General features: G+C 41.1%; 2 protein-coding genes across 2 annotated transcripts in view; one reads left to right on the top strand and one right to left on the bottom strand.

Moving 5' to 3' along the window:
• OTUD4 (OTU deubiquitinase 4) overlaps nucleotides 1–14,872 on the bottom strand; it is a 36,865-nt gene extending 21,993 nt beyond the window's left edge. The window contains exons 1-6 of the mRNA XM_007466900.1: nucleotides 14,786–14,872; nucleotides 10,675–10,758; nucleotides 7,785–7,835; nucleotides 2,151–2,197; nucleotides 1,379–1,451; nucleotides 127–208 (exon numbers count right to left, since the gene is read on the bottom strand). Coding sequence (XP_007466962.1) covers nucleotides 127–208; nucleotides 1,379–1,451; nucleotides 2,151–2,197; nucleotides 7,785–7,835; nucleotides 10,675–10,758; nucleotides 14,786–14,872 — 424 coding nt within the window. The remainder of the gene's footprint in view (nucleotides 1–126; nucleotides 209–1,378; nucleotides 1,452–2,150; nucleotides 2,198–7,784; nucleotides 7,836–10,674; nucleotides 10,759–14,785) is intronic.
• Nucleotides 14,871–15,961, top strand: LOC103082717 (myristoylated alanine-rich C-kinase substrate). The gene is made up of 2 exons (XM_007466903.1): nucleotides 14,871–14,979; nucleotides 15,135–15,961. Exons 1-2 carry the CDS (start codon nucleotides 14,871–14,873, stop codon nucleotides 15,959–15,961), a joined length of 936 nt encoding a protein of 311 aa, XP_007466965.1.
• Nucleotides 15,962–16,176: the final 215 nt, after the last annotated feature.

The following is a 16,176-nucleotide window of genomic DNA, read 5'->3' as shown; positions in this document are numbered from 1 at the left end:
TGGTAACCTAAGGATCTCAGAAATATATTTTTACAACAAAACAGTGCATTTGCCCGGACTTGTTTGCACTAGACTATAATGCTTAGGAAGAAAATTTCCTATATAAGCACAAGGGTGATTACTTACACTGACACACAGCAGAGCTCTCTTTATACTTTATGGGATAGACAATATCATAATGATTGCCATTCGAAAAACACAGTAATACCTGAAAGAGAAAAATAAAATACACTTTTCAGCCCTTCATATATGACATTTACATAGCAACTTACATCTCTAATATCACTGAATTACTAGTAAATAAATTTCCTAGTAGGAAGTGAATATTTTAGAAGTAACCTAAAGCTCCAATGTGGTCATGGTACATGTACATGGTACATGACCATATGGTACATCCATATGCTGAAATGTTACACAGCCAATGAATCAAAAGTTCCTAATGACTTGGGGAAATGCTTATGGGATCACAAAAATCACACACAATATATGAAAACAACGTGATTTCAACTACCTGAAGATGAGGGTTAAAAGACTGTAAGAAAATATTCTAAAACCTTACTTTAATAATGCTTACCTCTAAGAAGCAGAATCAAAGAAAAATTTTTTCTGCTTTACAGTTTTAAGTACCTTCTAAATAGTCAATCACTTATGTGTATTGTATGTGTATAGGTAAGTCTTATGTGTATTACCTTATGTGTATTAGCATAAGTCAATCACTTATGCTAAGAAAAATACACACTGATTTTGCTTAGATTACGTCATATTCCAAAAATTATACTGCAAAGGCCAGATCCAGAGCCAAGCACCTTGGAAACCTGTAAGTCCTTATAAAGTCTATTTCACTCAGTTCCCTGCCCCCTTACCACCATTTGCATGGTGATAAGACACTTCAACTTGGCCTGGATGATACCAAAACAAAGTTCTCTAACAATGAATCATGTTTTTGTCCCCTTTCTAGGCTTCACATCATTTTTCAGTTGTTTCTGCTTTGTGACTAAATAATAGCACCTTAGCCAGTAAATTATCTTTACAATGGGAAATACATCACAATGACCAAAGTATTTGTGGATGCAATTGCAGAACCCATTTTCACAAGTTATTTTTCTATTTAATGTTTATATTGATGTAAAACAGTAATAGTCTAATTAATCACATACACTAATATCTCAATTTTTTTTCCCTAGTAAAATGTTACGATAGAGTTCAACATAGTGATTTGTGGGAAAAAACAAATACAAAATAATGTAACTCATGGATGATTAATAGGAACTTAGAAAAACTCAAAAAGTCACTTAAAAATTATAGCTTAGGCAGTCAAGATGGCAACTGAGTGGTTCTTTTACTTAAATCCTTTAGAAACACTTAGAAAAATTCTTACCTTTTCAGGAAAATTATTTTCAGTTACTTGTGAAGGAGAAACATTTGGTTCCCGGTAAATTATAAAATCTTTCCTGAAAATAACATGTAGAAATTACTTCTGATGAAATATATTTCATGAATTGACATTTAATCACTCATTCATTCATTCACTCAAGAGCCCAGTATACACCAAGCAATATTCTAGGCACTGGAAATAGAGCAGTGAACAAAAGATAGTAATGGAATAACTAAGCTGTAACATACTTATATAAAAGTATCATCGCAAAATAATTAAATTTTAAATGTAATTTGCATATATGTAACTTCAGATATAATTCTAAAAGTAGACCTCAAAACCAGAGGAATTGTGAAGATGATATTTATAAGGACATTTCAAAAAGAAAAAATAGAGCATTCACCTGCTCCGCTAATGGGCAAAAGTTGTAAAATTGACAATATAGTGTTTTGCCTTTATAGTGGCCATTCAATGCTACCAGCCTTCAGAGCAGGACATCATTTCTCTAGAAGGCTGATGATAAGTGATATAGTTTATAGGCCTGGAAAAATTTTTATATTCCATTCCAAAAATATTTGGAAAATTAAAATCTCTATACATTGATACCTAAATGTCAAAATCTAACTGATGCAATTAAAAAAGCAAAATATTAGAAAAGATGCTTTTACAACCAAGGCATAAAACTGCTTTGCTATTTTAACAACTTGACTACAATGGAACATGTTAATTTCCCACTGACTTTATTTTTGTTTACCTACATTATTACAGTGCTCACCTGTACATAAGAGAAAGGGCACTTATTTCCACTTGTCCAACCCATTCCTGTATTGAACAAAAAAAGTTGGCACATAAATGTCTCCTACTTTTTACAATACCTTAATACATATCTTTATATGATATATCTAATTAGCTAGAAAAGCTCATTAATATTGTTAGTATTATGAATTCTATAAAAACATTTCTATGAAACAGGCTATAATAACACATACTAAAAAGCAGCCCAAGTTTCTGTCGCAAAAAAGCCTTAGTAACAGAGCTAGAATAAGAGTTCCTACTGATGTGGCAAGATGACGGAGTAGTATCTCTAAGTTGAGAACTTGTTAAAGGCAAAGACTCTGCCCTCCAACCTAGCACCCAGAACAGAGCCTGGCACATGATTCGTGCCCAGAAAACGGGATGTGGACTCAAAGCAGAACTCAAGAATCAGGAAGGATGAAAAAGGGCAGGTCCTCTCTCTTCAGGATGATTGAAGGTACAAAGAAAGCAGTGCCCCAGCAATCACTTTAACATGTGGTAGAAGTTCTAGTACTAAAGGAGTCTCTTTTAAGTCCTTAAGCTTTTCAGAAGGAAAGCGCCAGTATATATCAAAAATTTAAATATCCATATACTCTTTGACCCAGCAATTCAACTTGTATAAATCTATCCTAGGGAGTTCCCTGGTGGTCCAGTGGTTAAGACTCTGTGCTTCCACTGCAGGTGGCACAGGTTCGATCCCTGGCCAGGGTACTAAGATCCTGCATGCTGTACAGTGCAGCCAAAAAGAAAAAAAAAAAAAATCTATCCTAAAGAAATATTTCACATGTCCACAAAAGTGTATATAAACAAGGATGTCCACTATAGCTATTTGTAATAGTTTAAAAAAAATTTTTACAGATAGCCCCAAGATTCCACTAATAGATAAGGAATAATTAAATAATTTTATGGTTCATCCAAACTATGTATGGAAACATCATGCAATCATCAAAAAGAATGATGAACTGACTTGGAAAGATCACTCAGACTATTATGTGTAAAAAGTAAACTGGTGAAATAATCCTATTGTGCAAAACAAAAAATACATATATTCATAGAAAGAGGTCTGGAAGGATATCCTAAGTTGACAGCAGAGACAGGAAGTTCAAGATGAGGGAAATGTAGAGATTTTCATTCTTCATTCTGTATTAAATCTTTCACCATGAGAATGTATTCCTAAACTACTTGTGAAATTAGTGAAGACTTACTACCAAGAGTTACTAAAAATAATGAGCTATGGTAAATGAATGCTGCTACTTTCTCCTTCAAAGAAAACAAATTTGAGATACAGAAAGATTTTAAGAGGATGGTTTGATCTCTCAGAAAAGAATCATCTTTCCCCCAAAGACTCTGCACTTTAATAGCTTGCAAAAGTTGGCTCTGTTTTTCAAAATGAAATGGGTGCCATATATTAAAATAGACTTCTTAAAATAGGCCTCTGCCTAACAATCCCAGCTTCTCATAAACTGGTACAAAAGATAACCTCTGGTATAGAGGAAAGCCTTCCCTGAAACCAGTCTGCTTAGATCACAAACACAAGCTATATCCACTTTATGCAGAATCCATATATCCACTTTAGAAAATGGAAAACTACTCTACTAGTGTCAACAAAATACCACCCCTCAAATAATGTATCATTTTATAAATATTTAATCTTCAGAATAAATTCTGTTGCAGTCTGGTTAAGTACACATATCTATCATATGTGATATATGAATTATCTTCTTGTCTATCGTATCTTCTTGTCTTCTCTCACCAGGATCAATTTTTAATTATTAAAAAAAAAAAATCTATGTTCTATCAGTATCTTCTACCTTAAGGCCATAACTTTATTTACTCAGCACTCTGTATGATGTTTAATCTACTTCCTCACTGTGGGTAAGAGCACATCGTGTCTACAAAATCTGCTTTAACTCAAGAACTACACTATATCAAAAAAACTCATTTAAATGTTCTTAAATAGTCATCAAAGCAAACTTTTGTTCCTCAAACGACACTATTAAGAACACTAAAAGACAAGATACAAACTGGAAGAAACTACTGAAGAATATATATCCAGTACAGAATTTATACTCAATATAAAGTACTCTTATAATTCAATAAAACCAATGTAATAAAAAAAAAAGACAAAATCTATGAATAGACATTTCACCAACAAAGATATATGGATGGCAAATAAACACATGAAAAGATTCTCAACATTACTAGAGAAATGCAAGTTAAGATCACAATGAGATACTACTATACAACCACCAACACAGCTACAATTTAAAAGGCTGAGCATACTGAGTGTTGAGGAAGATGTAGAGCAACTGGAATTCTCATATATTGCTAATGAGAAAGCAAAATGGCATAGCCACTTTGGAAAGCAGATTGGCAATTTCTCATTAAGTTAAACATAAATTTACCATATGATCCAGCAATTCCACTCCCAGTAGTATTAATCCAAGAGAAAAGAAAACATATGCCCACAGAAAGACTTGCAAGCAAATATTCTTAGCAGCTTTAATCGTAACAGCCGCAAACTGGAAAGAACTCAAATATCCATCAACTGGTAAACTGCTAAACAAACTGCAGTACATCCATACAGAGAATGACCACTCAGCAATAAAAAGGAACTACCGGGGCTTCCCTGGTGGCACAGTGGTTGAGAGTCCACCTGCCAATGCAGGGGACACAGGTCCGTGCCCCGGTCCAGGAAGATCCCACATCCCGTGGAGCGGCTGGGCCCTTAAGCCACGGCCGCTGAGCCTGCGTGTCCGGAGCCTGTGCTCCGCAACGGGAGAGGCCACAACAGTGAGAGGCCCGCGTACCGCAAAAAAGAAAAAAAAAAAGGAACTACCGATACACACAACATGGATGAATCTCAAAATGTTTCCATTATGCTAAGTGAAAGAAGCCAGCCATATAAGACTATAAACTATATCATTCCATTTTTTTCCGTCTAGAAAAGGCAAAACTTAATACATCAGTGGATATGGGGATGGGGGGATTAAGTGCAGAAGGAGGGCACGAGAAACTCTGTGGAGTGATGGAAACGTCCTATACGATGTCTGTGGGCAGTCACACAACTGTATGCATCTGTCAAATTTCATCAAATTATAAGCTTAAAAATTTATTGTATGTCAATTTCACCTACGTAAAGCTGACAAAAATATATTCTTGCAAAAAGTTTGAGGCATTTTTCAAAATGTTCCACTGGTATTTTTAAGTAAAAGGAGAAAGATGCTTTCTCTGAGAATTGGATGAAGCAGTAGAGTTTATATCCATCAACTATATTTCTCTTTTCATTTCATACATTCCATATATCAGGGAGAAAGAAACAAAGGAAGACATAAATGTTTATTGCTAATAATGAAGAACAAACGACTGTCCTGTTTGGTACCTGAAACACCTGGAGGAGGTTTGACCGGATTGGGGAGGGGTGCCCTAAGGGTAACAAATCTGGCTGGCCAGCACCCTGGGAAGGAAATACCTGTCCCACGTGCTCAAAATCGCAGCAACCTGCCCTCCCCCCTCCTGCAGACCCCCCCCCCATCAGTCTCAGTTCAGTTCACACTGCCTCATTTCCTCCCTCGGTCCCCTTCTCTCCACTCCCACTATGTCTCTGCTATCCTTTCTCGGACCCTCACAGCCCAAGAGCCTGAACTGCTGCACAAAGATTACTATAAAATTACACTGTGGGGTTTTTTTTCTGATTAAAAATTAATCATATTCTACAAAGGAAACAAAAATCACCAGTAGTACTACTACCTAGAGAGAACTGTTAACATTCTGGTGTTTAATCTTTCCTACCTGTTACATATAATGCAATACGGCTTTAACATGCACTCAACACACACAAATTGATCAATCAGGCACCCCAAATTGACAGGTAACCACGGGAAGTCCAAAAGCAACAAAATATATAATTCTTGCCTTCAAAGAGGCTTATAAACTAAGACAAAAAAAACTACAAACTTCAGGAAAATGAATGTGTGTCCATTTTTGTGGGCAAAACTCAGTTTCAAAATCACCGAAATAAAAATGTAGTCCTGAGCAGATTTAGAGAAAAGATCTTCAGAGGGTATTTGTCACCCAAACTGGAGTAATAGCATACTTATTCTCCTTTTTTTACACTTACTATAGTGTGCCCACTTCTCCATGTATTAAACAATTTTTTCAAAACCACTGGAACTAGTGTTCCTGCCTCTGGTCTCATCCACCTCCAAACTACCTTTACACAAGATTCTTTCATCCATCCATCCATCCAGTTAACAAAAACACCAGGCACTATTCTCACTTCAAAGCAGTGAACAAAACATAACTCACTTCCTGACTCAAAAAACTTGAAAAACTTCCCAATGCCAGATTCCCAGGCCCCAGGTGCAGAGACTTTGATTTGGGTCTGGAATAGAGGCCAGGGATCTGCATTTTTCCTGATGCAATGGCCTGTAGGCGATGCTTTGAGAAATGCTGGCCTCAACTATCAGCTCCAAGCTAATGAGGCTGGCAGTGATGCTCTCCCGTGAGCTCACCGCAGCCTGCCCTCGGACATTTCTCACCACCTCCCACCTTCGTGTGCTCCGTGCTCCACACAAACCCAACTGCTTTCTTTATCTGTCTTGCGCACAATTTTCATTACCTGGAAATGTCCTTCACCCTAGGCATTTCTTATCCAGAAGCTCTTCAGAGTTCAAATGCCCTCTTACTCTCAAACTCCTGCTTTGCCTACCCAGGCAGGAATAAAACTGAATGCCTACAGCATCATACCTATACTTCTTACAACACATGTACCTTCTCACTGGTATGAGATGTTCCCTACTATAGGAAAACTCCTGAGAACAGCATCCAAATCCCAGTTACCTCTGCCTCCCGGGTGCCTGGCCATTCTTGGCCCACGACAAGCACTCAAATTAGAGTTAGGGAAGTGAAGGGAGACACCAAACACTGATCAAACACCCTATTCCTATGTTATTATTCCCTTTCCTCCCTATCTGACTCCTTCTCTTAGCTTTTTCCTTTGGTAATGTCATTTTAAACTTAACAGCGATTACCTCCGGGGATGAGGGAACATTCTACATGGCATGCCATTAACATTTGGATTTTTACACAAAGAACATTAGTTTCGACAGCAGAAAAAAAAGAAAAAGAAAAATTCTTTTAACTTCAAAATGACTGAGGAAGTGCCGGCAATGGGACCTGGTGGGAAAGTGCTGTCCTTTTACTCCCAACTGTCTCTTCCTACTTCTCACACTGACCATTTTATGGGGAATGGAACCTCCATAAAAGAAACTGTCTTCTCAGTTGCCTAAGGAAGCAATCAAATATTGCCCTGTCCACCAAGCCCCATACACATACCAACACTGCACCCTGGAAATCATCAGCACTGTTATTTTAGGTCTTTTATGCCATTATGACAGATAAAGAGAGCACGACTGTCTTTAGTGAGGCAACAGTGCACAGTACACAGCTCCAACTGTCTTCCAATTAAATGCTGCATAAAATGTGCACATAAGATAGTAAATGTTTATAAGGAAACCCCTCCATACACTGTAGTATTAATCTCTCGTAATGAATTTTGAATACATTATTTAACATATAAAAAACAGAAATACGTCAGAAGATTACTGCATACCTGTGGATTTTCCAAACGTTTTAAATATTCTTCAAATGACCCTTCTATAAACTGCAAAAAGAGAAAAAAGTCTATTACAAATACATCGAAGCAAAAGTTAATCTCTTCACTGTGAATTACTGAATTTTTACACAAACCTTGGATACATCAGTAATACTAAAATATATATTATATATACACACATGCACAGATAAAATCTAATTATGAAAATACATACATCATTAAGAAAACATCATAAACATACAAAAGAATTTAAAGAAGGAAACACTGTCCGGAAACATTTCCTGGACAGGATCTGGATGGGCACAGGGACAGCATCATGAGGAAGCGGTGGAGAGCAAGCACTGTGTTGGGAAGACAGGAGCCACCTGGCCAGCAGGAGCAGGGCCACTCGGTGGGGTGAGTGCAATGAAAGAGGAACTCAACTGCACACCTATTCACAGAGGGCCTGGGGCCCAGGCAGGACTATCAGACTTAGGGAGAAGACAGTTCAAGGTCCCAGCAGGTGACACTGTGAACAGAGAAATTACATGATAAAAGCAGCACTTAAAGACAAACCTGGTAATGGCCAATGCTTAGAAGATAATTAAAGACAGATGCACTAGCTAAGAAATATTAGTTTACTAATAGATATGAATATTCATTCTCTCTTAGGTCAGTTATACTAAAAACAAGGACGAGAACTAACAATGCTAAAGATCTTTTGAAGAATCAACAAGATTTTTCTAATATGGCCTGCTTCATTGTTACTTTAACATACAAAAAACAATTGAGTTTATTCAAGCTATATAATAATGTTTTTTGCTTTTCTCATAGCAATTCCACTAATTTAACTTAAAGATCTAAAAAGACATTTATCTAAAACACCAAATTCAATTTTATTTAAATTAGTCTCAGTTAATTTAACAAAGTGATACACTTAAAACCATTAAAATACACTCCCCGGTCTATAAAAATCTTTTAAACGCCCATGGATTTTTTTAAGACGGAGATTAATTCCTTTATAGATTGTATACTGTCAAATTTCCAAAAACTATCCTAAGTTTCAACACAGACTTGTAATAAAATAGCCACATATTTCAAATATCCCACCAATCAGAGGCTACTGTTCTGTATTAGTTGATTATCTATAGACTTAAAAAAAATAAAACAACCCCACAGAACCATTTAAAGTTGCAAAAGACCTAAGCCATGTTCTGACACAAGCCTGCATCCAATCTGAGATTCTCCTTTCTAATCAGAAAGTATTCATCTAGGCCCCAACTAACCACGGTCAGTAAAAAGGCACACCCTTCTTCCCATGAGAGTCTTTTCCAATTCTGGCCAATAGAAACTGTTAGAAGTATTCATTATAAGGAAGGCAAAACTTTCCCCCTTGGAACTTTCAACCTCGGATGGTAGAGCTAAATAAATATATGCAAAGCACTTAAAACAATGCCTGCTGGCAGACAGTAAATGCTCAACCAATGTTAGCAATTTCCACTGTTGTCAACAGCAGCCAATAACAGTAATAATTCACCTGTAATTTCTTCAAATACTCAAGGACCACTCCACTCCCCTGCCCTCCTCTGCTATAATACTCTCTTATCTAGCCTCCACACTACCAGCTTTTTATTAATAAAACAAGTTTTCAAATCTCCTGATCAAGCAGGTACCTCTCCTTCCTGGAATGTATTACTGTCCATTTTATAACATGGCACCCAGAAAAATGTCACCAGTAATAAAATTTTGCTTGAAAATAGGAACTCCAACCCAAGAACACATCTAAACACTATTTACCTATTAAGTCTTAGAATTGAGTTATATGCAAAGTGTCAATGTTCTTCTGGCAGTCAATGGGGGGAAAATACCATTGAAAGTTGTCAGATGATAATTCTAGTCATAAAACCAATAACTAGTAAATCCTATAAGGCTTTCAATGTAAAATGAAAATAGGTCACTGTGGCATTATTTCACAGCCTACTACACACTACTGGGAAAATTACAGTAAGTTGATACTCTGTTAACTACTAATTAACTATACTACATTCTATTAACTACTAATCATTATTTACATAATTACAATGTTTTGATAGGTAGTTCACAATGATGAACCCTAAAAATTAAAAATTTATAAATGCCTCCTGATAAAATCAAAGGCTCAACTCTAGCTATGCTCAGCATATTTCTTATACCCTAAGTGTGCAATTTTTACAATTCACATGGGATCGCCAATCACAGAAAACTGTTAACCACAACACCTTACTCCCTGATCACATGAGACAAAGTTCGCTCCTAATACACAAGGGTCCTGCCTAAGTCATCCTTCCAGCCTCCACAGCTCAGTGACCCATCTGTCACAGAAGCTTTCTAAATGTCTGAATAAATGAATACCACAAAATGGCCTTAAAAAAAAAATATCACAGCTGTAACTGGATTTGAATTCAAAAAAGCAGTTTTTAAAAAATTTTTTATTTATTTTTTATTTTGGGCTGCATTGGGTCTTCGTTGCTGCGTGCGGGCTTTCTCTAGTTGTAGTGAGTGGGGGCTACTCTTCGTTGCAGTTTGCGGGCTTCTCATTGCAGTGGCTTTTCTTGTTGTGGAGCACGGGCTCTAGGCACACGGGCTTCAGTAGTTGTGGCACAAGGGCTCAGTAGTTGTGGTGCATGGGCTTAGTTGCTCCGCAGCATGTGGGATCTTCCTGGACCAGGGCTCGAACCCGTGTCCCCTGCCTTGGCAGGCGGATTCTTAACTACTGTGTCACCAGGGAAGCCCAGCAGTTCTTTTTTATAAGGGTTATTTGCAAAACCTGTATTAAGATCCAACCCGTGAAATTCCCACTGGACCATTCTAAAGGCTAAAATGTAAATATAAGTCAACACACCATTACATGCTTAAAATTATAAATTACCGCTTCAAATTTCTCTCGGTTCTCTCGAAGATAATGAATACAGGCCATTCTGACTTCAACATGGCGAGACTGAGAGTGCAGCACCTGCAAAGGAAAGAGCAGCACACTGTCAAACACTTTGTTAGAAGATTCAAGCTACGACCTAGTGCCTTCTTTCACACCCAACATAACCTCACAACCAGCAGACATCAGTCTCCCTTTCCCTTTCTATCATTTCTAGCTCTTTATTCGTTCCCACCTCTTCCACTAACCAGAGAGATGACACGACACATACAAACAGCAGTACTTAAGCCAGATGTCACTCTATAAAGAGCTTATTACCATTTCTCCTTTAAGTCACTGAAACTACTCCTTTGGGGAAATCTTTGCAAACTTAAGACACTTTCCTCTCCTGGCCAGCCCTCTACTATAACTTTGCTCTTCACAAAGCAAGGCTAACAGAATTCCTGCAATGCAGGGCTTAGCCTCATCCTATGCTTGTTGCAAAAGAGAACAAACAGGAAACTTCAACAAAAATCGTCTTTGAGGCTTTATGCCCATAAGAGATAAATTTCTTTTTCCCAGTAATTCTGAACTATTTGCCTTATGTATAAATTTAAGTCCACCGTGGTTTCAGAAAAATTAAGGCACTCATTCTTAAATCCTTTAGCTGTCAGGCTTACATGATTCTTGAAAGAACATCCAGGGAGCAACACACAGGATGCAAACGTGCCCCCGTGTGCTGTCATCCCAACAGCCTTGAAACTTGCTCTTTTGCCTAAAATCTTAAAGCACCACCTGAAATGAGTCATACTACAAAGATGATCCAAATCCTCCCACTTTGTAGCCTCTGTTTTCTTCTGTTAAAACAACTAGTTCAACAAAAGAATAACTTACTGGCATTTTCTCTCTTACTAAAAGTCTACAGCTTTGGTTTGAAACCCTTTGGCTTAACTACCATGCTAAAAAGAGATTTTTTTTTTCTTCTATAACTAGGTGTCTCAAACGAAGGTATTCCTGGTACTCTACAAGGTCAAGGTAGGAGAAAAAAAGCTGACATATAAAATAATCACATCTCAAACTACTCTCAAGGCCTCTTGAGAATTTCTATTATTATAAAGTACCTTTAAGAGTTATAGTTCCAATTGAGTGATTCTCCCTTATGTTCAGGGTGAGCAGAGAATTCAGGAAAAGGGAAGCTCCAGCTGCACATTCTACAGGTCACTGTGGGCAACAGCCAGGGCTCATTTATACGCACAGAAGCAAAGGCACAACTGTTTAGACAGCTAGCAGGTCCCTGCACACTGAGACACACTGAAGATGCACTAGCTGAGGTGAGCAATGAATTTGTCTTCAGCATACTAGCTGGTTTTTCAGCTTAACAGAGTATGCCGATATTGTTGTCTTGGGTACTACAAAAAAGCATCCTTACATTCTAAGCTTCCAGGACTACCCAAATAGTAGTAGATTTGAGTAGTAGAAAAAATAACCACCACACAATGTTTTTGCCAATTCAACAAATGACAATTTAGCAACACTTCCTTCACAGAAGCTATGCTAGACACTATTATGAATCAACGTATTAGTCTGAGTAAACCACAGTGTCATCCGATCAGGCTTTCCTGCCATTAGTAAAGTGGAGCTAGTCTTAAAGCCATTTACCTAGCAACAGGTGGCAGACATAAGTGAATAAAGCTTATTTTCCACCAAAAACAATGACAGGCATATCTCTTGTTTTTTCTCCTCTTTTAACAAAGATTTTATTAGCACATGAAATCTGAACCTGTTACTCAGAAGCAAAACTCTCAGCAACTTCTGATCAAGTGCGGGGTGCCCGGGCTTTACAAAGCCAAGCACTGTTAAGAGAAACAAGGTTAAATGACAACTGTTTAAAAAGCATAATATTGTGCAAGTTCAAGGACACTCAGGAAGAATTCAAATGGTATGACAAATATCTTTGCAAATCATTGTATACATGAAAATAAGCTAGAAATAGGAAGCTTTCCCATCTTTACTTAGGGCAGACGGTGATAAACACTGAGAAAGGCCGGGACGCACTGCTTTTCCAAGTCCTCTAAGAGCGCCCTATTTTTAGTTCTAGGGCCACAGAGCTGATTCAGGTCAGGCCTCCTGTAGGCCCACGTCCAGAACTGTAAAAAGGGAAGAGCCTATCTAAATCAGGTAATTTGGAGGGAAAGACTCCTGCTAATTCAAGTCTCTCCCTCTCCATTCCCCCCCCCAAAGGCCGCCATTTAGATTACTTACTGTGACTCCTTGTTAGAAATTATAATTATTTTGATATTATTGGAGAAATCGTTGGCAAAAAAGTAAATCCTCTGTACACATTTTTAAAGGGCAGCCTGAGGCTGCTGTTACTGTCCGCCACCTCCCCCTGCAACGCACACACTGCCTTTGGCCATGAAGGCTATTACCTTTGGCACCAAAAAAAAAAAAAAAAAAAAAAAAGAGAGATTCTGTATAATCAAGTTTGCCAATTATCTACAGCATGTAGTACTGAAACCAGACACACTTTTCTGCTTCAGCATAAACTAGGATGTAGATAATCCAACTCCAAATAAACACCATACTTCCCTTATTTCTATTTGTTTCCCCCTCCTTCCTTACCAAATTCTTGCTAGCGCTAACAATATGTATCAATAGGGACTGAATTCACTTCCACCTCTTCCTTCTGCTTCTGGAGGTGCTAAGGAGTCCAGGGAGGCTGAGGCAGAGGAAGCAGGACAGATGGAGATCCAGGAAACTCACGAATGGGACAGACTGTTTACCTTCTGATAGTAAAGACTGGGATGTGTTTGTGTGAACATATCCCAAAGCAACATTAGCACATCCTAAAATTCTAAAAATAAGAGACATCTATTGAACTAAAAAAGAGCTCGATTTGGGAAGCTTTGAGAAGAATGTTTGAATGACAATGCCTGCAACAAAATGCAAAGGTCTGGACCTTTGCTAAATCCATTTCTTGTTTAAAAATAAAATGATGTTATGCTACTAATGTGAAAATGAGGGCCTTTGGAAAATAAATGGCTGGCCTTTGGATATTGAAAAAAATAAGAATAGACTGGTCTATAGATGTTAAGTAAAACATTTACTCACAATTAGACATTGTGAAAGCTACTTAGCATTCAAAAAAGGTGAGAGAAAGAGAAACAGAAAAACTCCAAAGGCGGGGAGGAGACAGGAGGGGTGGACCTTAGGCCAAAGGAAAGCAAACTGTGAACGGTAGGAAATACACACCAGGGCAGTAATGTGAAACTTTTGTCCAACTATTTCAACAGCTATTTTTCAATACAGGATGGGTTTTGCTGACTGCATACCTACCAACTACAGTATTATATAACAGGGAATAAGCTCTCTTACCAAAAAAAAAGAAAAAAAATCAGAAACATCCTCCCAAGAACTGTGTTAGGAAGTGATTTTGACTATTAAGGGGGAAAAATTCGGCCAAGGGCCTAAAGAACTCCAGATATACCCTTCCTTCCTACTACCAACTCCAAAACAGCCTTTTTTTTTTAAGTCAATTATTTTTAGTACACCTACACTGCCTTGCAGAGCACTAAAAAAAAGAGTGGAGTCTGCTCAAAGGCAATTCTTTGCAAACATTCTACCTTTTCCCAAGTCTGGCTTTCCCAAACTGTACATTTTCCCCCTTCTGATTCAGGCTGACAGCGGCGGGCTTGGCTCCCCGCCGTTCCAAAGTCCAGCAACAGGAAAAAAATTCATGTTCCGCGAGTTAAGTCTGGTGCACCACCTCCTCTAGGAAACATTCGGTTTACTGGTGGGAACTCTGTGGTTACAAAACCAAGAGGAGGAGAAAAGAACATTTCGCCCTGTCGCCAGCCATCAAGCAAGGGTACAAGGCTCTCCGCAGACCTCACGGGCTGGCCTCAACTCATTACCTCTTCGCCAGGAGGGACGACACCCAGATAATTTACAGGTTTTTAAGTTTCGATTTAGAGCTTCCAGACCCGGAGCAGCGTCTGGTTCCGGCGCGACAATGGGCCGCTGTGAGGACGCCGGGGCCACGCGCAGCCCGGGAGGTAGGCGGCCCGGCCCGCCCGCCGCTTCCCCCCCGGCCCCGCCGCCTCCCCCCGCCCGGCCCCCGCCCCATTACCTGCTCCGCCACGGCCCGGAACAGGCACGACCCGTCCTTGGCGACCAGTTTCCGATACAAGCCCAGTTTCCGCAGATAGGCGTCCATGGGCGTCGCGTCCTCTCGGGGCGCCGCACCGCCCTGGTCGTCGCCGTCTGGGGCGCCGACGGCCGCCTCCATGTTGCCGGTCGCGCTGCAGGCCCGGCGCGGCGCTGGTTAGCCCCACATGGCCGCACCGCCGGCTCCTCGACGCCCCGGCCTGGGGCGGGCGGCGGCTCGGGCTCGGGCTGGGCACGCGACAGCGGCTGCAGGCGGCGGCCCGAGGCAGCGGTCCGCGCGCATAGGGGAGCCCTGCCTAATGCATGGCCAGGCGCACGCGGCCACCTCCCGAGGGCCCACGCGCCCAGGGGCAACGGGGAAGAAATTCACGAAAACCCGAGAGCGAGGAGTCACTTCCCGGCGGCCTCGCCGCCCGGCTCAGCAACTGCGCCCGGTGGTCGCCGCCCCCACAAGTTTCCTTGTCCCGACCCGGCTGAGGCGAGCAAAGCCCCGCGCCCCAGCGCGCGCGGAGCCGGCTCAGGTGAAGCGAGGCCTACGGCCCCAACACCGGGAGCCGAGGAAGCCGAAAGAGAAAGACGCGGCCTTTCGTCTCCCCACCTCACAGGAGGGCGCCGGAGGGGCGGGGAGCGGGCGGGGGCGCCCAGCGGAGGGCAGCACGCTCGCAGCCCAGATTTTGTTTTCGCTTTCGGCCAGACAGCGGAGAGGACGGCGGGAGGTGTAGTTTGGCCAGCGGCAGGAAGTCGGCCTGCGGCGGGCGGGGACGCGCGGCCGGCCTACCCGGGGGAGGCGCCCGGGAGGCACGGGGACTACAAGTCCCTACAGCGCGGGCGCCGCCGCAGCCGTCCGGAGCCGGCTTCGAGCTTTCCGGGCACAGCGTCCGCGAGCAGGCCGAGGGTCTCAGCTAGCCGACGCGCAGCAACCTGCGCGCGCCGCCCCGCCCGGCCGTCCGCCCACTGCGCCGCGGGGCCGCGGGAAGTGCGCGTACCCTGCGTGCGTGGAGTCGCCAGGGACACTGAGGCTGGCTGGGTCGGCCCTTTGTGTAGTTCCAAACAGAGGGCGCACCTGTCTGCTCCCCTCCCCGGCCTCTTCTCCTGGCGTTTCCATGGAGGTGGCTTTAACGGCTTAAACAGAAAATAGAGCTAATTGGCGAAGGCTCCTGGAACTGGTACCGTGCGGGGCGACACAGGCTGTCCATAAATCAACCGTGGCCTGCTGATTCCTATTAGAGATTAGATGTACAGCTCGTGCACTATAGCAAGATGATTTCTTTCCCACAGACATTTTGGTTCAACGTGCCACTGTAGCTGCCCACCCCGGCACAAAGAGATGGTCGCCGGTCTGAAAAACTTAAA

Source organism: Lipotes vexillifer, unplaced genomic scaffold (assembly GCF_000442215.2).
Source record: "Lipotes vexillifer unplaced genomic scaffold, Lipotes_vexillifer_v1.1 scaffold730, whole genome shotgun sequence".
Lineage (NCBI taxonomy): Eukaryota > Metazoa > Chordata > Mammalia > Artiodactyla > Lipotidae > Lipotes > Lipotes vexillifer.
This window is presented reverse-complemented; position numbering and strand designations above follow the sequence as displayed.

Coding starts and splice junctions, on each gene's coding strand:
- LOC103082717 (XM_007466903.1), top strand. CDS start 14,871: ATGGGCGTCGCGTCCTCTCGGGGCGCCGCACCGCCCTGGTCGTCGCCG. Junction 14,980..15,134: donor GCAGGCCCGGCGCGGCGCTG/GTTAGCCCCACA, acceptor ATGCATGGCCAG/GCGCACGCGGCCACCTCCCG.